Source organism: Rattus norvegicus, chromosome 8 (genome assembly GCF_021556685.1).
Source record: "Rattus norvegicus strain SHRSP/BbbUtx chromosome 8, alternate assembly SHRSP_T2T, whole genome shotgun sequence".
NCBI lineage: Eukaryota > Metazoa > Chordata > Mammalia > Rodentia > Muridae > Rattus > Rattus norvegicus.
The window spans coordinates 27,208,245-27,234,862 of record NC_141541.1 but is presented as its reverse complement, the minus strand read 5'-3'; the positions used below and the strand labels follow the sequence as shown (position 1 = coordinate 27,234,862).

At 45.7% G+C, this 26,618-nt stretch overlaps 2 protein-coding genes across 43 annotated transcripts in view; one reads left to right on the top strand and one right to left on the bottom strand.

The window, feature by feature from the left end:
* The window catches only part of Rp9 (RP9, pre-mRNA splicing factor), a 49,308-nt gene that overhangs the window by 19,175 nt on the left and 3,515 nt on the right, over positions 1-26,618 (top strand). Inside the window, exons 5-6 of one of the 4 annotated variants that reach the window (XM_087562685.1) lie at positions 1,035-1,096; positions 11,111-11,587. In XM_087562685.1, coding sequence (XP_087418811.1) covers positions 1,035-1,096; positions 11,111-11,189 — 141 coding nt within the window. In that variant the 3' untranslated portion in view covers positions 11,190-11,587. Of the gene's footprint in view, positions 1-1,034; positions 1,097-1,912; positions 2,454-11,110; positions 11,588-26,618 lie in introns of those variants that run through there. The other 3 variants (NM_001108756.1, NM_001401177.1, XM_087562686.1) reach the window with 3 other exon arrangements.
* Positions 14,921-26,618, bottom strand: part of Matcap2 (microtubule associated tyrosine carboxypeptidase 2) — a 49,835-nt gene continuing 38,137 nt past the window's right edge. For 24 of the 39 annotated variants that reach the window (XR_015626605.1, XR_015626601.1, XM_087561716.1 and 21 more), the window contains 3 exons: positions 22,294-22,599; positions 19,872-19,969; positions 14,921-15,539 (listed from right to left, as the gene is read on the bottom strand). Coding sequence is in view for 27 of the 39 variants with exons in the window: in XM_087561716.1 (XP_087417842.1) it covers positions 15,381-15,539; positions 19,872-19,969; positions 22,294-22,599 (563 nt within the window). In the remaining 12 variants the exon portion in view is untranslated. The remainder of the gene's footprint in view (positions 15,540-19,871; positions 19,970-22,293; positions 22,600-26,618) is intronic. The other 15 variants (XR_015626596.1, XR_015626600.1, XR_015626606.1 and 12 more) reach the window with 4 other exon arrangements.

Genomic DNA, 26,618 nt, shown 5'->3' with positions numbered 1-26,618 from the left:
TCTTTTTTTCGGAGCTGGGGACCGAACCCAGGGCCTTGTGCTTCCTAGGTAAGTGCTCTACCACTGAGCTAAATCCCCAGCCCCCAGGTTCTTTTGTTTTAACATATGTGAGTACACTGTATCTGTCTGCAGACACACCAAAAGAGGGTGCCAGATCCCATTACAGACGGTTGTGAGCCACCATATGGTTGCTGGGACCTCTGAAAGAGCAGTCAGTGCTCTTACCCACTGAGTGCTCTCTCCAGACCCTGGAAATAATGTTCAATTATTTCCTGTATATTCTATTTGGAGAAGTGTTTTGTGTCCTTAACATATTTACAGCAATAAAGTCTGAGTATGGTGGCACACAGCTGTGATCTCCATATTCAAAAGGCTGAAGCAGGAAGATTGCCCAGAGTTAGGAGGCAGCTTGGTTTACATAGTGAGTTAGAAGGTTATCCAGTAACTGTTTCAAAATGTAGTGAGACCCTGTCTCCAAAAACCAAACAATTACAGACTTTTAAAGGGATTACAATGTACATGCAGTAGGTGCCATGGTTTCTGTTTGAGATCCCAGCACTTTGGAGACTGAAGCAGGATCAACATAGTGTGCGGTCATCCTGGATAGCAGAGTGAGGCCTTGTCTTGAGATAAGCTGGACGCAGTGGTGATCCAGCACTGCAGGGGTGGAAGCCGAGGGTCAAGACTTCCAGGTCACCTGCAGCACCTCAGCAAGTTCAAAGCCAGCCTGAGCTATGTAGTAAGATCTTACAGGTTGAGAAAAGACACAGATGCTGATCAATCTGTCATCAAGCTACAGGAAGCTAGCCGTAATCTCGGCACTCAGGAGGCCAGGAAGGGATGATTAAAATTTCAAGGCCAGTCTGAGCTCCATTGCCAGCTTGAAGGAGGTCCAGGTTTGAATAAAGAAGAGTGACAAATTCAACAACAACAAAATCTGCATCAAATATGGTTTCCATACATAGAGGTCTAATTTTTACATAGTAAGCAATCCACAGTAACTAACCAGCCTGTAACCCTCTGTAACCCTTAAGGCACATGAAGATCCCATGTATGACATCATTCGAGAGAATAAAAGACATGAAAAGGATGTAAGGTAAGGCTGCCCATCGATCGCTACCAATGAATGTCCCCTTGAAGTCTGAAACTACGGTGTTGTAAACAGCACTGGGAGCAAGACAGATGCTGGGGTTATGAGCAGGCCAGGTTCTACTACAGTTCCCAAACTAAGCAGTGGGCATGCCTTGAGTTGTGAACAATCACACTGTGCTCTGTGTGTGTGTGTGTGTGTGTGTGTGTGTGTGTGTGTGTGTGTGTGTGTGTGTGTGTCTACAGTGTCTCAGCATGTAGGCCAAGCTGGCCTCAGTCTCTGGAGTGCTAAGGTGACCCCTCGTATGCTATGACACCTTGCATGGCTGACTCTCTGGGGCTCAGACTACGTTCAGTATCATTGAAAGTCTGAGTTTTTGTTAATTTTGTTTTTAGACAAGATTAAGGAAGGGAGTTGTGGTTCAGCTGGTAGCATGTATGAAGTCTGGGTTGGGTTTGATCCCCAGTATTGCATATACCAGATATTATGTTGCACACCTATACCACCATCACTAGGGGAGGGAGGAGGATTAGAAGGTCAAGGTCATTCCTGGCTGGATCTGAATTGAGGCCTGGAATACATGGACCCCGTCACAGAGAACAGATAGGTCTGTCTCTAACTGGCTGTATTGTAGATCTTGAGAATCCGCACTCCTGTGAACAGTGGGCTGGCTCAGTACGTGTGATTTGCTAGGAGTCCCGAGGGCCTGGGGAGCAAGCATGGATATTCAGTACAATGAAAGGGCTTGTCTTAGTGAGGCAGTTGCCCGAGATTCACTACTCCGTGCTGCTCCAGTGAATGGTTGTTCTGGGGTCTGTGTAGGATCCAGCAGTTGAAGCAGTTGCTGGAGGACTCCACCTCAGACGACGATGGCAGCAGCTCCTCGGGAGACAGAGAGAAGCACAAGAAACGGAAGAAGAAAGAGAAGCACAAGAAACGGAAGAAGGAGAAGAAAAAGAAGAAGAAACGCAAGCACAAGGCTTCCAAGTCTCATGAGAGCTCAGACTCAAAGTGACAGCTGATGGTGGCATCCTCAGCACCATCCACAGACCAAAGGACAGAGCCACCGAAAGCGAGGGACGGGCACCTCACTGCCTCCTGGTGCTGAGGGACCACCGCAGAGCAGGTGGGCTCCCCGGTGCAGCTGCCCACATGGCGCCAGGTCCTCTCCCCTGATGGTCACTTGTGTCTGTGGGTGCCTTCCTAGCCGCCTGCAGTGGGAGGTGATGAAAGACTCAGAAGAAGCACTCTGGGGCACTGCCACGGCGTTTGCCCTCCATGGTGTGGTAACTCATTCTCCATGAGCATAAGGCTTCACCCTTCTCTGTGCTTTGGGATAATAAAATTTGTTTTATTTTTTAAATGTAGTCATTGTTATTATCACAGACAAGTCTAAACGCTACATACTCCTTTTATTCACCCCAATTCCAGTTGGCTTACCAGTTTGCATTGAAGTTTTTCAGAAATATCTCACGTAGACTTAAGTGTATGCACATGTCTCCAGTCCCAGCTCTGGAAGAGACTGATGCAGAAGGATTGCCGAGTTCACAGCTGGCCCAGGCCAAGCAGCAAGACCTTTATTTTTAAAGAAAAGATCTCATATGCCATCAACATAATATAAAGGATGTTTTGTTTCATTTTGAGACAGGTCTGACTATATAGCTCTGTCTGGCCTAGAGCTGGCTATGTAGACAGGCTGCCTTTAAAGTCATAGACATCTGCCTGCCTGTTTACCAAGTGCTGAGATTAAAAGCATTTGCCACGATGCTAGTGTATATAGGATGTGTGTGTGTGTGTGTGTGTGTGTGTGTGTGTGTGTGTGTGTGTGTGTGTGTGTGTATGCATGCATTCTCCTGTCTCACCTCCCTAGCACTGGAATTACAAGGACACAACACTATGATGCTTGGCTTTTCATGTGAATCCTGATGCTTGCAAGACAAGCTCTTGCAGACTGAACTGTATCTCCAGCCCGGGCTGCTTATGTACAAATGGCCTGACATGCTAACTGTCATTCTCTTGGCTTTTAAAAATTAACAGTCTGAAAGGGACCTCGTAGTATCAAGTACTTGCTGCCTTGTAAGTGTGGCTTGGCTGGCACTACTGTTACTACGCAGCCTGCCAGCCCTTGTTTTATGTAGATTCCATTCTATGATACAAGAACAAAAGAGCTGACCATGGTGTCACATACCATCAGTCCCAGCACCAAGAAGGGAGACCAACCAGCACGGCTGCCAAGTGAGATCTTGTTTCAAAAAGTAAAACAAGGTTGGGGATTTAGCTCAGCGGCAGAGCGCTTGCCTAGCGAGCGCAAGGCCCTGGGTTCGGTCCCCAGCTCCGAAAAAAAGAAAAAAAAAAGTAAAACAACCTGCTCTACGGAGTGAGCTCCGGGACAGCTAAGGGCACCCATCTTGAAAAGCCAGAAAAGAAAGAAATCTGCACACTCACGTCCCGTCCTCATTCACTGACTTGAGGGTGGAGCTCCCTGTAACAGTGAAGACATTTGTACATCTGCGCTGCACTCTATCTATGGCCAGGAGTCAAGGTCTTCACAGAGGGGCTAACTCAGAAAAGGGCGGGAAATAAACCCAAGGGAAGCAGTAGACCGAGTAGTAAGCTGTAGTCCAAACACATCTGTAAATTCCTATCTCATGTTGCATAATCACAGCCCAGCCAAGCACCCGTAGTGAAGACTGGCTATGGCAGAGGTCAGGGTTCGTGCCACAAATAGAGAAGCTGGGGGTGGTTGTTGTTGGGTCAAAACTGTCCACACTCTTTGTTTTGGGTTTTCAGGATGGTTTCTCTGTGTAGCTCTGTGTATCCTGGAGCTCACTCTGGAGACCAGGCTGGCCTCTGCCTTCCGACTGCCGGGATTGAAGGTGTGCAGCACACACTCTTGAACAAGTGAGCCACTTCTCCAATCGCCACATAGGAAGTCTTAAAGTAAAGACCCAGGGCAGGAGGTCCTGAGGGGGTCTTTGCTCTACCACTAGGACTAGAGAGCCTGGAATTATAGCACATAAGATTGTTCCTTCAAGGGAAGGAGTGCAACCCCTGTTACCCACCCAGAAGCCTGGGGCACGTGTGCTTTCTAGCCTGGCGAGCTCACCATCTGTGGGACCCTCCGTGGGGGCCAGCATCAGGCCCTCATGGAGACCCTTTTAGAACATTTGTTTTTCTCAGTCAATCTGCAGAACCCATCTTTATGGACTTCACAAATAGTTTTGATAGACACATCTGATCTGTCCTCAAGGAGACTTAAGCACACTTTGTCATACATGGGACTGAGTTAGTTACCACCAAACTATACTGTACTTAAATACACCACTCGAGTCAGACTCATGAACAAACACAGGCTACTGGGTCAGGTTGAACCAAGCCGCCACCTCGCCTCCTTCAGGTCGTCTCCCTGCAGCCCATAAAGGTTGCAGAGACGACAACCCTACCACAGTGGGGTGGGCTGGAGTCACCTCAGCATGGTTAAGAATACTTGTTTTGCAGAAAACTGGGGTTTGATTACCAGCATGTACACAGTGGCTCATAGCCACAGGGAACCCATGCCCTATTCTGAGCTCCATGGGCATCAGGCACACCACACATGTATGTTGTACATACATACATGCAGGCAGGCATATTCAGACACATAGAATAAGTAAAATAAAATTTTAGTCAGGTGTTGTGCTTATGCCTTAATCCCAGCATTCAGGAGGCAGAAACAGTTCATCTCTCTGAATTCTTGAACTCTCTGAGTTCAAGGTCAGAATGATCTACATAGCAAGTTCCAAGCCAGCCAGGGCTAACTAGAGAGATCCTGTCTCAAAATAAATTAACTAAATGTAATTTGATTTGGAGACAGACAGGAGAAACGGCGCAGCAGTGAAGGAGCACGTGCCACTTTTCCAGAGGACTCACCTCAATTCTGAACGTCCACGTTGGGCAGTTCCAACTGCAATTCCAACTCTGGAGAGATCCAGAAGCTCTGGTCTTTGAGGATACCTGCACTCATGCACACAGCCACACGTAGATACCTAACTGTATCTTTATGTTGAAGTGAAGTTGGGACTGGAGAGATAGCTGGCTCTTTCAGAAGGTCCAGGTTCGATTCCCAGCATACACGGTGACTGACAACTGTATGTAACTCTAATTCTGGGGCATCCTACACCCCTCTTCTGCCTCCATGGGCAACAGCCACACAACACCGAGGGAAAGAGCACTGCTGCCCTCTCGCCCACACTGTGGACGTAACACGCCTTCATCTCCAGCCGGACAGCATTACCACCCCTAAACCTGCCAGGCACTTCACCAACGCTATTTGTTGTAAGACTGGCTGCATAACTGTAAAGGTACTAGGGTCTGGGTCTCTTTCAAGGACCAGATGATGACTGAAAGTCGGCCAGCACGCCAACCAGTCAGAGCCCTCAGGGTTTTTCCAGGTGTTCATAAATACAAGTGAGGACCCACTCCTAGGGTAATTCCCCTGTACGCATGTGCACCAGCTTGCGCTCGGTCCCAAATGTAAAAAAAAAAAAAAAAAAAAAAAACAAATATTTATACAGAGATGTGTACTCATGTGCCCGTGTGTGTGTGTGTGTGTGTGTGTGTATGTGTGTGTGTGCACGCGCTACTAAAATTTACACTAACATTTACACTAAAATTTACACTAAAATGTAATCTAAATAAAATAGCCAGAAAGTATGGTACAAGGAGCAACATAGAAACCTAATCCAGGGGCTGGAGAGATGGCTCAGTGGTTAAGAACACTGACTGCTCTTCCAGAGGTCCTGAGTTCAAATCCCAGCAACCACATGGTGGCTCATAACCATCTGTAATGAAATCTGATGCCCTCTTCTGGTGTGTCTGAAAACAGCTACAGTGTACTTATATAATAAATAAATCTTTAAAAAGAAAAGAAAAGAAACCTAGTGCAGTGGAAACTCCCTGGAATCTAGGAGGGTGACCTTAGGGAGGACTCCTAGTAATGGGGTGTAGCTGTAAATATTTAAACTGCTCTACGCCCCCTCAGGTACGTGAACCGCTCTGCACATGCCAGAGAGCTCTGGATTCACGAATGAAAGACACACACACATTGGCTTATTTTTAGTATGTCTTAACTAGCGCAATGGCTGGGCCACTCCTGAACCTCAACGTAACACATTCCCCTCGGATTACTTTCTAAAATCTATCCTTTATCCCTGCTACCCCAGACCCAATAGGGGAGTGGCCCCTGGGGCTGCTTTTCCCGGATTCTTACATGGTTGGTGCTCAGTCTTCAACAGCTCTCATGTTTGTATTCTCTTCTTCCCTTCTGCCCTGGCGATTCTCCTTCTCCCTGTCCTGTGTTTCCTCTCCAGGAATCCTCAAAGTCCCGCCTCTGTCTTGTCCAGCCGTTGGCTACTGGCTCTTTATTGACCAGTCAAAAGACCAACTATTATCAGGGACCCACGGGCGCAACATGCAAATTCCCTTGTAAGCACAAATCTAATCCCCAACAATGGGGGATATAGAGCCTGAACTGGCCATCTTCTGTAACTAGGCAAGAAGAGCTTCATCAGAGAAGCTGCGTTGTGTGTTAGCTTGAGCTTGATGAACCACACGGAAGGAGAGGGAGGAGTTGTACGAGCCAGAGTGGTCAAGAATACCAGGAGAACATGGCCCACAATCAACTAGGCAGGACTCACAAGGACTGAGGGAGACTGAAGCGACAATGATGGAGCACACAGGTCTGTGCTGGGTCCTCCGTATATATGTTATGGCTGTATAGCTCGACGTTCTTGTGGGACTCCTGACAGCAGAACTGTAGTGTGCCTCTGACTTTTACCTGTTCTTGAGACCTTTTTCCTCACTGGGTTGGCTCATTCAACCTTGATGCCGGCTTGTGCCCACTCTTATTGTAACTTGTTATACTGTGTTCAGCTGATATCCCTGGGATGTCTGAATGGAAATGGAGGAAGGACTAGTTGGGGAGGTGGACTGGGAGGAGTGGAAGGAGGAGAAAATTCAGTTAGGATGTTGTGGTGGTTTGTCTATGCTTGGCCCCGGAAGTGGCACTATTAGGAGTGTGGCCTCGTTGGAGTAGGTGTGTCACTGTGGGTGTAGGCTTAAGACCCTCACCCTAGCTGCCTGGAAGGCAGTCTTCCACGAGCTCCCTTCAGATGAAGATGTAGAACTCTCAGCTCTTCCTGCACCATGCCTGCCTAGATACTGCCCTGATCCTGTCTTGATGATAATGGACTGAACCTCTGAAACTGTAAGGCAGCCCCAATTAAATGTTTTCCTTATAAGACTTGCCTTGGTCATGGTGTCTGTTCACAGCAGTAAAAGCCTAACTGAGACAGATGTACAGTATGAGAAAACAAGTAAATAAATGAAAACTAAGAGACATATGTAATGCTTCTCAATAAGACACAAAATAAGGTTTACTGATGTCCTTCCAACTGTTCAAAACAAAACAAAAAGAAATGCTACTGACTTGTCGGGTAATTAACTACTTCATTAGATCTAAGGCCTGCTGCAAGGGAGGAATTTCACCCTGGTCAAAAGCCAATGACCGGAGAGGTCATAGATCCAAACTTGCTATTGTTATTTCGCTAAATGATTGCTGTCAAATTTCCTTCCAAATATTTATATTTATACCCATATTTCTGGGCTGCTCTTAACCCTGGTCAGAGAAACTTCTTTTATTGGTGGGCATCAGTCAATGGAGAGATGTACACCCAACCAAAGTGCTCAGCACTACACAGGATATCTGTAGGACCACCATCACCAAGGCTCCGGGGACACCCTGGATGAGGAGGGGGAGAGATGAGGAAGGGCACTGTGTAATGCTGACTGGCTTCTAGGCGTGATAGGGCGACTGCATTCATGAGTACAGCAGTCATGCTTACCTGCAGAAGAACAAGCCAGCCTAAATCTTGACATAGATAGGGCACACAATCTCCTTACTGAAGTGCTACTGGCAGCTGGCAGCTACTTGGGGGCCGAGAATCATTCTTTGTTGAGGATGGGGCCACCGTTGTTTCCCTATGCTCCAGTAGACGGCCCCATGCCCACATACCCATGGGCAGCACTAACTAGATTTAGTGAGTCAAAACAACAAGCAAGCAAACAACAAGCAAGCAAGCAACAAGCAAGCAACAAGCAAGCAACAAGCAAGCAAGCAACAAGCAAGCAACAAGCAAGCAAACAACAAGCAAGCAAACAACAAGCAAGCAAACAACAAGCAAGCAAACAACAAGCAAGCAAACAACAAGCAAGCAACAAGCAAGCAACAAGCAAGCAAACAACAAGCAAGCAAGAAGCAAACATGCCGGTGATGTTTTTAGTTCCAGCACTTGGGAGGCAGAGCAGGTGGACCTCTGAGCTTGAGGCCAGCCTGGTCTATACAGCAAGTTCTAGGACAGTAAAAGCTACACGGTCAGACCCTATTAAAATAAATAAATTTTAAAAAGGTATGAAGTGATGTGAAGTTGAGTGGGGGCGAGTTGGAGGACAACACATGGAGCAAGTTGAAGGGAGAAATGGGGAGTTAGATATGATCACATTTCATTGTATACTCTCAAATATAAAAGCATTTAAAACTCAGTGAATGTAACTTAAAATCCGCATTGTTGTATATAGAAATTATAAACATTAAAAGATCCTTTTAAAAAGAAGTGCTAGAATAAACCATCAATATGTTCTCAAAACTGGGTTGGAGAGATGGCTCAGTGGTTAAGAGCACTGACTGCTCTTCCAAAGGTCCTGAGTTCAATTCCCAGCAACCACATGGTGGCTCACAACCATCTGTAATAGGATCTGATGCCCTCTTCCGGTGTGTCTGAAGAGAGCGACAGTGTACTCACATACATGAAATAAATAAATCTTTTAAAAAAATGTTCTCAAAACTGAGAAACTTTTGTACATACAATTCACATATTCCTTTTGAGAACTGGGTGCTACTTCTTTAGAAATGTTTTTATCTTATGTATCTGGGTGTTTTGCCTGTGCTTGTGTCTGTGCACTGTGTGTGTGTGCAGTGCCTGAAGAGGCCTGGAGAGGTCATCAGATCCACTAGAGCTGGAGTTAAAGAACAAAACTGGGTCCTCTGGAAGTTCAGACAGTGCTCTTAACCACTGAGCCTAACCTCTAACCCCCATTATTACTTTTTTTATAGCTACATACAAATGCCTAAAGGTAAAACAAGCAGTTTCAACTTTTAGCAAGTTTTAAAAAGCGTAGGTGGGCATGGTAGCACGTCTTTAATTGTCAGGAGCCATCTAAGAAAGACTAAGGAATGCCAGTGAGTTTCCTGGAGGTGGCCCACTGTTTTACATGGCCGCAATGGGTAAACTCTGAGTTGCAGGGCCTTCAGAGATCTCATCGCAGGATGGCTTCTTGCTGCTGATAGGCCTTTCCTGCCATTACTATATAACCTAATGATGCCAGGCCATTAGCCCACCCTACTGGGTAGATTTTCTGAAGACCCACATGAAGATGTACTCTTATGTCATAATGCTGTGTAGTTACATTGATGACCTCATAATTTCTAATAATGATTTTATAGAATTCCTAAATTTATACAAGTAATTTAGAGCCCTCTATAGAATCAAAGGTGCATATAGGTCTCTGTACACCTTCATGGGCCATGAGCTAATTGCACTAGGAAAGTAAAACAGGCTTGGAATAAATTTACAACCAGGGAAAACCTTCTTTCTATCTTAGCTGTGAGGCCACGATCAGGTAACTAAAGGTAATAAACTGGGATTAGACAATTTCTTTTAGGTGCAAAACAAAAAATAAAATGTTGACTAGTTTATTTATACAAAACTTCAGAATTAATAACACTTGGCAGATGATTTGTCTTGACACAACCATACTAACTTGTGACATAAAAATTATTGCTTTAAACTTATAATGAATTTAGGGGGGCTAGTAACAGATAATTAATGTTTAGTGAGATACTAGGCTTAATGGAAAGACATGTAAACAATCCTACTGTTAAAAACAGGAACAAAATAATGCTGTTGTTATTCTTTAAGTCTTCAGTCTTTGACCTGAACTATAGCCTGAAACTTGCTATGAACTTATTAGAATGTAAAAGTGTTTAGAAAATCATGTAACCAATTATCCTGCTATGAGGATTTTACCTATTTGTATGAGGTAACTTTTTTTAGAGACAGGATATATACAAGAAAACAAAAACTAAAGGTTGTTGTTTTTTTTCTGCTTCATCCAGAATGATGGTTTTCTGCATGTGTGAATTTTCTTTTACTTCTTTCATTCTCTTTCTCTTGTTTTGTTTTCTCTTTGGTTCACAAAGAGTTAACAAGTTAACAAGTTCCAAGTCTCTTACCTGGTCAGGTCCACAAAATAGAGACTGGAGCAGGCCCCCTGGCATTTAATTCCACCAGCACTTGGGAAGCATAGGCAGGAAGATTTCTGGGAATTCGAGACCAGCTTGGTATACACAGCAAGTTCTAGACCAGCAGGGCTACCTAATGTGACCATCTCAAAAATATACAAAAAAACCCCAAAACCAAAGAAAGGTCCCAAACAAAACAACAACAAAACCAAACCTGTGAGTATAAAGGAAGATTTCGGAGTCATGTTCCCAGTGTGTGTGTGTGCATGTGTGTGAGTGTGTGTGTGTGTTAGAGAGTGTGTGTGTGTGTGTGCATGTGTATATGCTGTGTGTGTATGTGCGTGTGTGTGTGTGGGTCGGTGTGTGTGGGTGTGCTCTGTGTGCACGCGTGTGTGTATGTGCATGTGTATGTGCGTGTGCGTGTGTGCTCTGTGTGTGTGTATATGCTGTGTGCGTGTGCTGTGTGTGTGTGTGTGTGTGTATGTGTGTGTGTGTGTGTGCTGTGTAACTGCGCGTTCTGGTGGAGGCGGAGGTCAGTGCTGGGGGTCTTCATCGATCTCTTACAGCTTACCTTTTCAGACAGGGTCTTTACCAGTTCAGCTAGACTGGCTGGCCCACAAGCCTAGGAGATCCTCCTGCCTCTGCCTCCCCAGCTGAGTAGTGGCCCTGTGGCTCTTTTACAGGAGTGCTAGGGGATTACACCCAGAGCCTCGGGACTGTATGATGAACACTGTGATGAGCCACCTTCCTCCCAGCCCCTAACTTTAACTTTGAGTCCATCTGGTATTAAAGCATAACAGTTTATCCAAATCTGTATTTGACCCAGTTCTATGTTAGAATTAACAGGAGGCATGCGTGAGTCTGCTCGGTGGGTAACATCACGTGCCTCTGCAAACCTGGTAACCCGAGTTTGATCCCAGAACCAACAGTGAAGAAAAGAACACTCTGCAAAGATGTCCTCTAACTCCTTAAGAGTGCAGACACTCGGTCCCCAGCTCCGAAAAAAAAAAAAAAAAGAAAAAGAAAAAAGAAAAAAGAAAAAAGAGTGCAGACACAAATGCATGTGCACACAATGCTAGGTAAAAAAAAAAAGAATTACAGCAGGCAAAATCAACAGCTACGGTAAATACCTTTTGCAATTAAAATTCATACATCTTCAATCTAAGTGCCTTTCAATTTTTTTCTATTTATTAAATTTTCTATTTTAGGAAATAAAACTGATCTTAACTCCAATATAGGAAAGAGAATAAGTATCATCCAGCTCAACTTATTTTTTGTTTTGATACAGGGTCTCACTATGTATTCCTGACTGTCATGGAACTCAAAGTCCCCAGATTAAAGGTGTGTCACCTAGCAGGTCCATCAGTCTCAGCTTTACATCAGTTTCAGCTTTACAGTGACAGTCTTTTTGTTTATAATGTATTTATTTATTATGTGTGTAAGTACACTGTAGCTGTCTTCAGACACACCAGAAGAGGGCATCAGATCCCATTACAGATGGTTGTGAGCCACCATATGGTTTCTGGGAATTGAACTCAGGACCTCTGGAAAAGGAGTCAGTGCTCTTTTTTTTTTTTTTCTTTTTTCTTTTTTCTTTTTTCTTTTTTCTTTTTTTCAGAGCTGGGGACCGAACCCAGGGCCTTGTGCTTCCTAGGCAAGCGCTCTACCACTGAGCTAAATCCCCAACCCCTGGAGTCAGTGCTCTTAACCGCTGAGCCATCTCTCCAGCCCAGACAGTGACAGTCTTCAGACGCTCTTGCCATTCTGAGATCACTTTTAGCTGCTGTTAACTTTTGAGTACTCTTAAAGGCAGTCAGTGAAGTTGAAGCTCATTTTGCTGGTCACAATGCTTTTATATTTTATCCTTTTTACCTTTGCACTAAAGAAGGTGAGAAAGCAAATCCCTTTCCAAATCAGATGGAGACAGAAGATCCACTCACTTCAGAACCACTGCAAATTATTCTACGATGAGAAATGAAGGCTTTCTAGTTTAACTATGAGGTGAGATTGGCAGTGTTATTCCCTGCAAGCACTGAATTTGTAAGCATCAGGGCATAACTCACAGAACATAAATAATGCACGTCAGGCTGTGCCAGAGCCTGACAAATACAGAGGCAGATGCTCACAGCCAACCACTGAACTGAGAACATGGTCCCCAATGGTAGAGTTAGAGAAAGGAAGGAAGGAACTGAAAGGGTTTGCAACCCCACAGGAAGAACAACAACATCAACCAACCAGATCCCTCAGAGCTCCCAGGGACTAACCCACCATCCCAAGAGTACACAGGGATGGACCTATGGCTCTAGCCGCTTATGTAGCTTGTCAGTCATCAATGGTCCGGTCAAGGCTTAATGCACCTGTGTAGGTAATATCAGGGTGGGGAGGTAGGAGGAAATGGGTGGGTGGGTGAGGGAACACCCTCATAGAAGCAGGAGTATAGAGAATGGGATAGCAGGTTTTCTGGAGGCGAAACTGGGAAAGGGGACAACATTTAAAAATGTAAATTTAAAGGGTTGGGGATTTAGCTCACTGGTAGAGCACTTACCTAGTAAGCGCAAGACCCTGGGTTCAGTCCCCAGCTCGGAAAAAAAAGGGAAAAAAATGTAAATTTAAAAATATCCAATAAAAGAAAAAATGTAAAAAAAAAAATGCATGTCTTTCTCAATCACTTGGATGGGTTTTAGGATGAAGTGAGAGAACTCTATACAAGGCTGAAAACACAGAATCTCCTGCAAGGAGAGACAGCTTGAGGGGTCAGGGCAAGTGTCCTGTCAATAAAGTCCTGCCCCTGCCTGACAAACAGATATGCAGACTCACACCAGCTGTTACGGCATGGAGCTAGGAGATAGGTTTTCCATGCTCCAAAGGGCCTTACTTTACTGCCAAAGGTGAGAAGTGTAGTCTTGTGTGGGAAAACTCTGATAAGGTTGAAATCCACCATTGTCCAGATAGCCTTCCGGAGCTCGGTGTATAGTGCAGCCTCCCTTCGTTGGCAGGGCTCCCCTGTCTCTGACCTCATCCCCTTACCACCCACCTCTACCTGCAGAAAGTCACCTAGCCCTAGTGAGAGGACATGTTCAGCTTCCTTCTCCTGATGAGAACCCATTCCGCTAGCACCTGAGATTCCTGAAATGTTTCCCCGTGCCAATGAGGTATGCGCCAGGAACCCTAAACCTTCATTTAGCCAATGACCTTTGTCCGTCATGGATGTTCCTACGGACAGTCTCCCAGAACTATATTACCTTGAATCACCCCAGGTAAAGTCGATCTGCCTCCCTGCATCTGGCTCTGGTGTCTCTTCTTCCCTGTGTGTAGTCACAGGGCTTCTGATGCCACCCTGCCCCACCCCACCCCACCCCACCCCACCTCAAACTTCTCTGTGGACCAATATCAGCTGATGCTCCCCAAGGGCAGGGAGGGTCATGGTCTTGTTTAGAAGAGACCCTGTGCTTACTTGTAACATTATTATCAGAAGCAAGTCCTTCCACATGTGTAAAGGAGAAAAATCATATAAACCCTTATGTATATATGCAGCCTACATTGAGGTAGAGATGAACTTTCAGCAGGCACTGGACAGAAATCACCTCAGCTACCCTGAGTAACAGCAGCTTCCCTCCTGGGTGCTCAGCTGCAGGAGAGCCAATGACCAGCCTAGGTGTACATGCTGCAAGCAGGGAACAGACACAAAACAGAATTCTCACACATTCAAGCTGTGCCAGAATTGGGAAAAGGCTGTGTTTATCAGAAAATGGCCAGAAATGTCATTTTTCCAGATCATGGCCAGGTTTACTCTAGGCCAGCCTGCCTGTCCTCTCCTCATGACATATATCAAACAGGGGGAGAGGCCTTGCTTTCCCCACATGTTTGGCTTGAGTGGGTAAATCCTCCAGGGACTTAGTACTTGGTAAAAGACAGAAAGCAGCAACTCATCGGCAGGGCCCCTGCTGCAGGGGACGGTCACTGCTCTACTTCCAGGAAGGCTCTTAAAACCCGACTAAACTAAAAGGGGCAACCGTGTTTCTGAAATGTAAAAAGTTTCAATCAGAGGTAACCAGACAAGCCCTGTGTGCTGTCAGCATGCAGGCCATTGCAGTGTACTCAATAAACAGGAAGGCAAAGAGATAAGCAGGGCTTGGGGTATTGATCAGTGACAGAGTACATCCATGTCTAATCCTCAGTACCACACAGACACACACACAGACATGTACACACAGACATACATACACAGACACACACACAGAGACATGTACACACAGACATACATACACAGACACACACACAGAGACATGTACACACCCAGACATACATACACAGACACACACACAGAGACATACACAGACATACATACATACTGACACACACAGATACACACAGATACACACAGAGACAGACAGACACACACACGCACACACACACGCACACAGATACACATACATACTTTTCCATAAGCTGAGAAGGTAAGATGAAAATGTATAAAATAAGAACTGAACAAAAAATTTTCAATCTCCTTTTAATATCACTTAAAATAAGAAAAATAAGAACTCTTAGATATTGCTAGCCTTCTGGGGTGTTACAAAATGGGTATTTCAAAGAACAACAACTCCCACTGTTTAGCAGAGGAAATAGAACCTTGGCATTTACACAGCAGAGCGGGATTTGGCTACCTCCAGTCCAGAGCTGGCCTTGGTGCGCAGGTCTACAACTCATCCTGGAGTCATCGCAGCAGAATCCTCATTTGTCTCTGGAGAGATCGCAATGAAAAGAGACATGATTTCCACCCGCAGCCTACAGAAGTGTTTTAGGAAAATAGTTTCAGGTCTAACATAACCTAGAATTTCAGCTGGATCCTGAGAGCTGGTCTTCAGCAAGCAGAGGTCAGCGGCTCTCCTCCTCTCGTTCTGCAGGTACCCGGTGCCCTAGCTGCTAACAGCCGCGAGGAGCGGGCTCTGCTGCTTAGATGAGGTGTTTCAGCTCAGCATCTGTCAGCTCGTTCACCTCCATGATCTTCTCCAAGTGCTCCATGTACCGGCTGTGATCATGAAGGAAATGTGGGACTCGCATGTTCTCAGTAACTGCCAATTCTTTTAAGCGATCCACATCTTCGTAAGATACCTTTTAAAAAAAAAAAAAAAGGAATCGTTTTTGCAACTACAAGTTACATTTGGAGAGGACCAAGGACATGGAATGAAAGCATGTGCATCTAAGGCAGGGAGGGCAGCACACAGCCCAGCACTCAGGAACTTGGAGACAGAGATAGGCGGATCTGTGAGTTTGGGCCCAGCCTGAACCAGAGTGAGATCCTGCATCAAAACCAAAACCAAAATTCGGTCTGCCGAAATACAAAAACAAACGTGGTTACTTTCCTTTACTACATTAAGTGAAATATTACTTGTATGGCCTCTCATGACTAAGCATAAAAGATGAAGTCTGTATCTGACTTCACACCATCTTGGAACGGTAGGCAGTGACTTCCTGCGTGCTCACAGTGGACTTTTCCCTTTCTGGTGCCTCTGAGAATCCAACTTTGGCCTGAGCAGGCTGGGCACGTTCTCTACCACTAAGCTACATACTCAGGTAGGAGAGACTTTAAACTCAAATAAATCTCTGATTAAATCTAAATAAAAGATAGCTAGGGAGACCAAATCTGAAGAAGGAACGCTCTCATGCTGGCTTCCCGACTCTGTTCACTAAGCTGGCAGACATAATTGGTTCCATTCCCTTGCTTTAACTTTGAATTTTCTAAGCACTTAAAAAGCATTGTGAGCTCTCCCTGCTGGCAGAGGTGCTCTGCTGAGGAGGAACCTGTCCTCACAGCCTGAGATGTGTTACTGTGGCAGCACGGGCAAGCCTTAAGGGATGGCCAGCCTTCTTGGTCAGGATAAGGCTCTCTGCACAGATGAGTTCTGTGAAGGAACTGTAAACCTGGCCGGAAGCCTGTGGTTGAGGAGGTCATAGTCCTAGCTGGGAAGCTACTGCTACTGTTTAGTAAAGGAGGGTGGCTCCTCCCACATCACCTCCTAGATAACCATGTCCGTGCCCACAGGCGAACACTGTTCTCAGCTGTGGCCGGAGCAGTTCCTTCTGCAGTGGGCAGTAGCTAATACAGACACTCATAACCAGTCAAAGTGTCAAGAAGTAAGTGACACTTGAATAAGCAGCCATAAATGTGCCCTCTGTGTCACTCTCCCAGACTCGGGAAGATGGAAGAAGTCAGAATGCAATAGCTGTGGTGTGGGATGCTGAGTTGTTTGCTGAATTCACAGCAGCCACGATGACCGACACATGATCTGAGGCTGGAGGGGAGGGCTCATGAGCCCCACCCCACCCCCAACTTGTAAGCAGTTAACAGTTGATGGCAAAGGAGACATTCTGCTCAGTAGTGTTGCCACCGGTGGGCTGCTTGTGTGTCTATAATCAACCCGACCCACACTCCCATCAGCAACTGTAAAGATATTCGAGTCATTAAAAATAGGTGTGATGTCAGGAATGCTGCCAAACACTTTAACTTTTTTTTTCCCCCCTCGGAGCTGGGGACCGAACCCAGGGCCTTGCACTTTCTAGGCAAGCGCTCTACCACTGAGCTAAATTCCCAACACTGGCAAACACTTTAATCCCAGCACTTGGAAGGCAGACACAGGCAGGTCTCTGTGAGTTCAAGGCCAGCCTGGTCTACACAGGGCTGCGTATCCACATACCCCATGTCAAAACATACAAGCCCATGAAAAGGGGAACTAGTTGCGAAGAGAAAAACTTTTACAATTCTATAAGCTATTTTTCCCTTTAAATTCCAAATCAAGGCTGATCTTATTTATTTTTGAGATAGGGTCTCACTGTGTAGCCCTGGCTGTCCTAGAACTCACTGTGTAGTTCATGTTGGCCTTGAACCCACAGAGATCTGCCTGCCTCTGCCTCCTGAGAGTGGGATAAAGGTGTGCACCGATAAGCCTGGCTTGGCATGGCTGATCTAGAGTAGCCCGCCTTCAGGTCAGCACTCTCCCAGGGTCAGCAGAAGTCTTTCTGAGAAGGAACAGTGGTCATATTGCGCGTCCATCCTCATGGTCTTTAATGTTCATATCATCAAGGTTACTTATCTGTACCCCTAAATGTAACAGAAGTAAGTTTCCGGCTTACTCATTTAAGATGCACATGATAAAATACACGCGTGCATCTTGTCCTGTCACAGCTGGAAGATACTGTGTGGTTTATGAATTGCAGGTGGAAGGCAGCCCTGCTTTAATCAATCTCATGGCAACTTAAAAAAGCACATTGACTCATTTACTGGGGCTGGGTGTCACCACTGAAGGCCACCGGAAGGTCAGAGCATGACCTATCATCCATGCTCCCTGCAGAGCCAGCCCACCAGCCCAAAGGGCAACATTTAAAACAACATTGACTCATTTAACATCTTGGTCTTATTTTGGCAATTTTTATCACAATATTTTAAACCTTTCAACACTATTAAACTTGGTGAAGGAATGTGTGGTCAGTAATCTGATGTTACTACTGTATTTAATTTGTATCACAAACTGCTCATATCAGAAGGTGAACTTGTGAACTCCTGACCTGGGGTGTTACTGCTCCCATTGTTTCCTCTCTTCAGGCCCCCAGGTTCCCTGACACAACAGCATGGAGCCAATTAATCACCTTACAATGCCCTGGGTAGAAAGAGTCAAAGCCCTCTCCCTTTAGATAAAAGACAAGAAATGAGTAGACACAGTAAAAAGTGTATGCCAAAAGCTAAGAGAAGCCAAACTATACAGCTCTGTAAAAAGTGTATGCCAAAAGCTAAGAGAAGCCAAACTATACAGCTCTGTGCCAAACAGCCACGCCGTGAACGCCGTGAATGCAGAACACGTACACTCTGAAGGAAATGAAACATGCTAGCCCAGTGGACACAGAAAGGAAGAGAAAGCCAAACATCCTCTCTGCTGGCAGGGAAATGCTGTAGTGGTTTGGAGAGATCAAACAATCCTTTAAGCAATGTCTGATCAGAGCAAGGCCCTACACTCTAACTCTGAGCTGCAGAAGCCTGGGGCCCAGGGAAGGAGCCCTGGGCAGAACACACGGTGCAGGTGAGGCAGCAAGGGCTGAGCTCTGTGGAGTTCAAGGACAGCCAGGTCTATACAGTGAGTCCTGGGCCAACAGGGATACATAGTGACATCAGGCCTCAAAAACAAAATCAAAGCATGGTGGACAGGCACTCCTCTCGTTAGCACTGAATGCTGCTGGTAACTTTGAGTGAAGCCAATGCTTTTTAACTGTTCCCAGATTCCTAGTACCACTGAGAATGATGCTAAAACTTACTCTACCAGTGCTCAGTAAATGGAGTGGCAGGGGCTAGAAGACAGTATGTCTGATTGCAACAGGGCTTCCTAAATATATATGTATTTTTAACTTTTTCAAGAATGTGCTTAAGTGTTTGCCTGTATGCCTGTATGTACCTGCTGCTTTTAGAGATCAGAAGAGGGTTTCAGATGCCCTGAAACTGAAGTTACAAGTGGTTGTGAGCTGCCATGTGGGTGCTGGGAATCAAGCCTGGTCCTTGGTCAGAGCTGCAAATACTTTAACCACTGACCTACCTCCAGTCCCCACGTGCATTTTTTAAAGGTTTATTTTGTGTATGTGTGCCTGTGCAGATGCATATGCACATGCCTGCTAAGGCCGGAAAAAAGCATAGGTCCCCTGAAGCTGGAGTTCCATGTGGCTGGGAGCCACCCCACCTGAGGTGCTAAGAACCAAGCTTGGGTCCTTTGCAAGAACAGCAAATGCTCTAACACCACAAAGTCATCATCTCTCCCGGTCCCTGGTTCTGGAATCTTTGAAGTCCACTGTTAAGACATGTTGCTTAGAAAGGATTCCTTTCAAATGTCAGCATTTACTGACAAGGTACCTAGTCACTGGAGACCTTGATGGCCACACGTAATGAGATTTGTACTGTATTTTAATTTTACACTAAATTAATTATAGCTGTTTGGAAATGGTATGGTAATGTTAGCGCATACACTTGTTCACAGGAGAGCTTGAAAATTCCAAGTGTCATAGTTACAGCTTCCTTTCAACCACTCTTAGAAAAACATTTGAAAGAAAGGTATTGTGGTGCAGGCCCAAAATTCTAGCACCTGGAAACATTGTCTCAAAAAAAAAAAAAAAAAAAAAAAGTAAGCTTCAGCAGCTAGCTGGAGGCCCTCCTGGGCTCCATGAGATCCTGGTTCACAAACAAGTCAACCCAAAAACAAACCCAAAACTGATTTTTTTTAGAAAAAGATGAACATATAAATAAAGAACATTTTCCCAAACTGTCTAATCCTGTGTCTCCTACTGATTACACTTCCTTCTGTTGTCACCAAAAGAAACCTGTTCCAACTGCACCAAAGTAACAAGCCGTGGCCTTCAGTAGCTTTCTTCACACATGCGGGCCTGTGGTCTGGCCCACTGTTCACGCACCTTGCCCAGGGCAGTCAGCAGGTGAAAGTCTATGGACTCTCTGAATCGAAGGATTTGAAGGATTCCATCCAAGTACACCTGGTCTTTACTGAAACACCCTGGAAGAACCAGAACAATGTTTACTTTCTTTCTCTTTTGATGGATATTTTAAAATATCCTTTCTAGTCCCGATGTTTGCCGTCTAACGTTTATAGAAATATAGAATTAGATGCTAACCATTCTCTTTAACATGGACTAGCTTGTATTTACAATATGCTAGCATTTATTATTTGAGATAGGGTCTTGCTCACTGTGTCACTTTAGCTGTCCTGCACTCACTATGTAGACTAGGCTAGCTTTGAACTCACAGAGACTCACTTCCCTGTCTCATGCTGGGATCAAGCACGGGCCACCGTGCCTGGTCCGTGTTTACTTTTATTCAGTTATCTTCACAACTTAAAATGTAGGATCCCGGAAAGTAACAAGATAGTTCTGATAGTACAGAATCCAGTACTTTGCCTGAAGAACTCCCTTTAACTGTTTTTTTTTTCCTTAAGTGACGACTTCCTCCAAATTAAAGACCAGTACTTAAAATCCATGACATACAAATACCACCCCATGGACACCCACGTGAGCATGAGGGTGAACCCTTGATGGGAGAGGGACTGGGGTGAGAGGGAGGTCTTAACAAGGGCAATATGGTGATGTGGGGATGTTTGAATGTCCTATTTTCCTCGGTGTACTTTGAACAATAGCCCTGCCCTAACTCCATTATAAGGACTGTGACCCTGGACACTATGGCCATACCTGTGACCCCAGGTATTTGGGAGGCTGAGACAAAAGGATCTTAGGGTGGAGATTATCCTGCGTGAAATAATATGATATTGTTTGGCTGATTTTTGTTTTTTAAGATTAATTCATGTACAGTGTTCTGCCTGCATGCTTGCCTGCAGGCCAGAAGAGGGCTCCAGATCTCATTACAGATGCTTGTGAGCCGCCATGTGGTTGCTGGGAATTGAATTCGGGACAAGCAATCAGTGTTCTTAACCTCTGAATGTCTCTCCAGGGTCAGATTGGGGTTTCTTTGAGACTAGGTTTCAAGCTCAGGAAGTGTAAAGTGTTTGCCTCCCAAGCATGAGGACCTGAGTTCCATTCTAAGAACCTGTATTTAAAACCTGTCAATGAACCTGGTTCTCTGTAGCCAGGCTGGCTCTGAACTCATGTCTGTTTCCCATCTCAGCCCGGGGAGTGGGACCGCAGCGTGTGCACTACGCCCAGCTAAAGCTCCAGGTCAGTGTTTACAAGAGGGAGAGTCCGGATTCATCCACACCGACAGGGAGTTCCTAGTCGGCCAGGGCTACCCTCTGAGACCTCATCTCAAAACTCCAAGCACCTCACGTGGTGGGTGTGGCTCGGCTGGTGCGGTGCTTGCCTAGCGACGCTTGCCTAGCGTGCAGGAGGGAGCCCTGGCTTGGACGCCCAGCACTGCACAACCCTGGGACGGTGGTGCACATGGGCATCCTAGAGGATGGGTAAAAGGACCAGAAGTGCACAGAAGTCTGAAGATGATCAACTAAGCAAGTTACAAGATGCCTAACACCATAGTCATCAAGTACTGCAAAGCAAACCCACAAAGGCATACCTTTCCACATCTGCACTGTTCTGTACTATAAGAAGTAGTAATTGCTGCCTTAAAAATGAAAACGACAAATGTGGCAAAGACATGGAGAGGAGCACTGAGCACTGGGATGTAGTGAACCAGCCTGGTCACTGCCGATGCCCCTGAAGCTAAGACAGTCACCCTTGCCTGTTCTACCTCTAAGCAGAGTGGTGGCTTAGGCTTGTAATGCCAGCACTCAGGAGGCTGAGGCAGGGAGATTTCTGTCTGTTCCAGGCCAGGCTAGGCTATGAAGTAAGACTCCGTTTCAAACTCCCACCAAACATCCACTCATAGGTACAGAGTCAAGTGTAAGAAAAACACGCTGTCCGCAAGCCCAGATCAACGTTCACAGCAAGCACGCTACTCCCGAGAGGCTAACATGCATCTGAGAACCAAGTCTACCAACAGCCAAGGGTGAGCCACCCCGGCTACAGCATGGGTCTGAAAGCATCCTGCTGGGTCAGTGGAGTTCTACTGACAGGAATCTCAGCACTCCCTGGCAGAGGCAGGTGGATCTCTCTGAGTTTGAAGCCACCACAGGGTGCATGGTAAGTTCCAAGTCATCCAGGGCTAAACAATGGGGTAGTTTAAAAAGAATTGAAAAAAAAAGTTTCAAGGGGGGTGAACAAAATGGCACTGTGAGCTATGCAGCAAGAGCCTGTTCCCGGGAGACGTGATGCCCTCAAGTCACGCCGTTTCATTATCAGATTCGGGGATGAAAACATGCTGCAAATCACTGGCTAACAACTAAAGTCAGAAGGCCTACCTCGGAGGCACTCTTACCTGGCTGGGACGTGTCAGTCCATCCCCTCTTGGCTCTTACACAATAGTCCCATCTTGTATTTGGGTCCTTGACAAACCTGCCAATATCTTTGAAGAGTTCACAGAAAGACATCTGGCTGGCTTGATAGACTGTGTAGTACAGGAGGGCGGCCCTCCACAGAAAGGGGTCTTTTCTGAACAGGACACTGTGAATGCTTGCCAGTCCTTCCTCCGTAGGGTTGTTTGGCTTTAGCTCGTGTTTTTTGCGGCCAATCCAACTGTTCCAGGGTTGCTGAAGGTTGTTAATACCCCGAAAGTAATGTGTGCCTGCAGAGAAGAGAAGGTATAAATGGTAAGAAATTACATTCTTGCTTTGCTCCATTCCCAAAGAAAATTTGCATTTATCTGGAATATTCTTCCTCAGAGTCCCAAGTGCTAAAGGCTTGTCCCCAACTTGGTGCTCCTGGGTGGTAGATGGACCTTTAAGGTGCAAGGTCAGGTGAAGGTGTGGAGAAGGGGACCATGAGACCCTTCCTATTGCCTTCTCTGCTTTCTTGACCATGTCCGTGGCCACGTGACCCACCATGACTTGCTGCCTTCCAGGCTCAGGGGTGATAGCATCAGCCCACAGGGAGCTGAAACCTACAAAATCATAAGCGAAGAAACATTTTTTAAATTCATTGCTTGGGCTACATGAGATCTTGTCTCAGAAAACAAACAGACAGACAAGCAAATCTCCAAGATCCCAAAGCTTAAAAAGGTCTTTCATGGTTCCTTCCCAGCAAGTGTGCACTCAGGAGCTGAGGATGATCAAACAAAGATCCTGATGACATCTTTTCAGTGTTGCTGGTTACAACTAGTGAGCCCACCTGGGAGCCATTTCAGACTGGGACTCCAGCTACTCCTCCAGCGTCAGAGTCCCTGAATGCACTTCCTTCGCACATCACTCTGGAGCCAGTGAAGGCCAAAGAAAAGAAACTAACTCTTTGGAGCACGACAGAGGGCTGACAACATCCTGTGTCGTGCCTCCCCCGGTTCAGGCCTGTAGTTTTAAGCTTTGCACTAAGTACAGCTTGCTCCTGGTGGAATGAAATCTTTCCTCTGCTTAGAAGGCTCCAGGATCATGAGCCAGACTCCTTGGTAGCCGTAATCGCACAGATACACCTCTATCTAAGAACAAGTCAATAACTTCAAAGGAAACCATTCCGGCAAAGCAAACTATCTCCCAGATAGTTCCACTGGAGAGGCACCCCAAACACCATAACCAATGGCCCCACCGAGGATGAAGACACCAAATTTCCTGAAGACAGGGTTACCACTTCAGGAGGGGGATGACAAGAACCGGAGGGGGAAACAAGGCGAAGTTTAAGGATGGGGCCTCAGTTTACGTCCCTGACAATAAGCTGAAGGCAACCTTGGTCCTGTCCTGAGTGGAGGCCAGAAATGGCGGAAGTTAGCTCTGGTTCCTTGTCTCAGACTAAAACAAACAACACTGATTGGAGGACTGAACAATAGCCAGACCACAGTCCTTTCTGGCAGCAGCTTTGGAACTGGGTTTCTAGATTCTCATGGTAGAATGGTGTCTTAGTTAGGTTTCCTATTGCTATGAAGAGACACCAAGAATACATCTTATGAAGAGAAAACATTTAATTGGGACTGGCTTACAGTTCAGGGGTCTAATCCATTATATAACTGTGGGAACATGGCAGCAAGAAGGCAGACGTGGCACTAGAGGAGGAGCTGAGAGTTCTACATCCAGAGCTACGGCGGTAGGAAGAGAATGTTACACTGGGTATGGCTTAAGTTTCTGAGACCCCAAATCCCACCTCCTAATGACACACCCACTCCAACAAAGCTATACCTCCTAATAGTGCCACTCCCTATGGCCAAGCATTCAAACACGGGAGCCTATGGGAGCCATTCCTACTCAAACCACCACCTTCCACTCCCTGCCCCCACAGGCTTGTAGCCATACATAATGCGGAAATGTATTCAGTCCAACTGTAAAAGCCCCACAGTCTGTAACAGTCTCAAACTTGTTTAAAAGTCCAAAGTTCAAGGTCTCTTCTGAGACTCATACAATCTCTTAACTGTAATCCCTGTAAACTCAAAACGAAAAAGCAGACCACATACGTCCAATAGGGTACACGGTACCATTCCAAAAGTGAGGAAAAGAAACATAATGAGGAAAGATTGGACCAGAGCAAGGCTCTAAACCAGCTAGGAAAACTCCAAATTCTGAATCTCCATATCTGATGTCAAAATGTTCTTTAGATCTCCAACTTCTTTTGGCTTTGTTAACTGCAACACACTCCTCTCTCTTGGGCTGGTTCCACTCCCTGTTAATGGTGGGGTTTTGTTTTGTTTTGTTTTTTGCTTTTGGGGTTTGTGTGTGTGTGTGTGTGTGTGTGTGTGTGTGTGTGGTGGGGGTGGGTTTGGACAGGTATCCATGGCTCTGGCATCTCCAACATCTTAGGGTCTCCAAGGCAATCCAGCCTCCACCTTTCTCTGGGCCTCCATGCAGGGACACCCCTACCACACGCCTGGCCTCAGCAGCCATCTTTAGTCATGGAGGGAGATTCCATAAACCATCTCTTCTATCCTTGGCTCTAAAGCCAAAACCACATGGCTGAAGCTGCCAAGTTCTGTTGGTTGCTGGGGCTAGAATGCCACGTGGCCCCTTCATTCGAATACATCATCATCAGCTTTCTGGTTTTCATGGTTTCCTTTACTGCCTAAACTTGGCTGTCCTGAAACTCCATCAGTAGACCAGGCTGGCCTCAAACTCAGAGATCCACCCATCTGTGCCTCTGGAATGCTGGGATTAAAGGCATGTATCACCACACCCAGCCCTAAACTTCCATTAACTCCTTTTTATAAATCTGAAGCTTAGCTAGGGGAGGCCTTGCCCAGAGGTCACCACTCCCTTCCAATCCATTCACCACCAGGCTTTCTCTAGTCTACTTATCTCCCTGGTCACAGGACTTGGTCGTTCCACCTCTTGGTGTCCCTTTTCTCCTTGGACTGTCTATTTTGTATTTTTCCTTGCTTATTGATCCTTTTCATTATAGATCTTTGCAATAGTGAACACTAATAATGACATAACAGAATCAATACTCTGCTATTTTGAAACTTCCTCTGCCAACCCAACTAATCCAAAACTCTTCACTTTAGCCTTATGTAGTCTTTTCAGACAAAGGCAGCCACATTCTTAGCCAAAAGGTCAGAAGAACAGTCTCTAGCCATTTACAAACATTATTCTCCTTGGAAATCTCTTGAGCTGGGTCCCCACAGTTCAAATTACTCTCACAACTACTGTCTTCCATACTTCTACTAGTATGGCCAATAAGCCCCACCTAAATCGTTAAATTATTTTTCTAATCCAAAGTCCCAAAGACTACATGGGCCTATCACAGCAATACCCCACTCCTGGTACCAACTTCTGCCTTAGGGTTTGTACTGCTATGAAGAGAAACCATGACCAAGGCAGCTCTTACAAAGGTAAACAATTAATTGGGGCTGGCTTACAGTTTCAGATGCTCAGTCCATTATCAGCACAGTAGGAAGTATGGCAGCCTGGAAGCAAACATGGTGCTGGAGAAGGAGCTGAGAGCTCTACATCTGGATCCATAGGCAATAGGAGGAGAATGCCACTTTGGGTATGGCTTGAGCTTCTGAGATCTCAAAGCCCAGCCCCTACCAACATAGTTCCTCCAAAAAAGCCCACACCTACTCCAACAAGGCCACTTCCTATGGCTAAGCACTCAAACACATGAGGCAATGGGAGCCATTCCTATTAAAACCACCACAAATGGGTCTTATCTATTTCCCAATTATAGCCTATCTCCTAAAGGATTGTAGCCTCTATCAGAGGACCAGATGTTACACTCGCAATATAAAGCTATTTCCTCTTGTTCAAGAGAATGGAATATATCCTTGGCCATTGGTGGAGACCTAACTTTTCTTTTCTTTTCTTTTCTTTTTTTTTTTTTTTTGAGACCTAACTTTTCAAGCCACCCAAAACATTAGAGTTGATCTACTTGGGCCAGTCAATTACCTGGCTAGAGGACCACCTTATAGAGAAGTGGATTTCCCTAGCCATGCTGAAGAGATGGAAGAAATAAATATCCCTTAAATAAGATAATACACTTTTCCTTCCCAGAAAGCAAACCTCTAGTACAGTGAGCTATGGAGCAGCTCCTATGGGATGGGTTAATTCTACCTACTTTCTGAGTCTTTAGTTAGAGAAGGGTAACTTTTTTCCCTTTTCCCTGTGTCTTTCCTAAGCATGCATCCCCTCAATTTCAGATGGGGAACTAAAACCAAAAGATGGAAATGACTTCCCA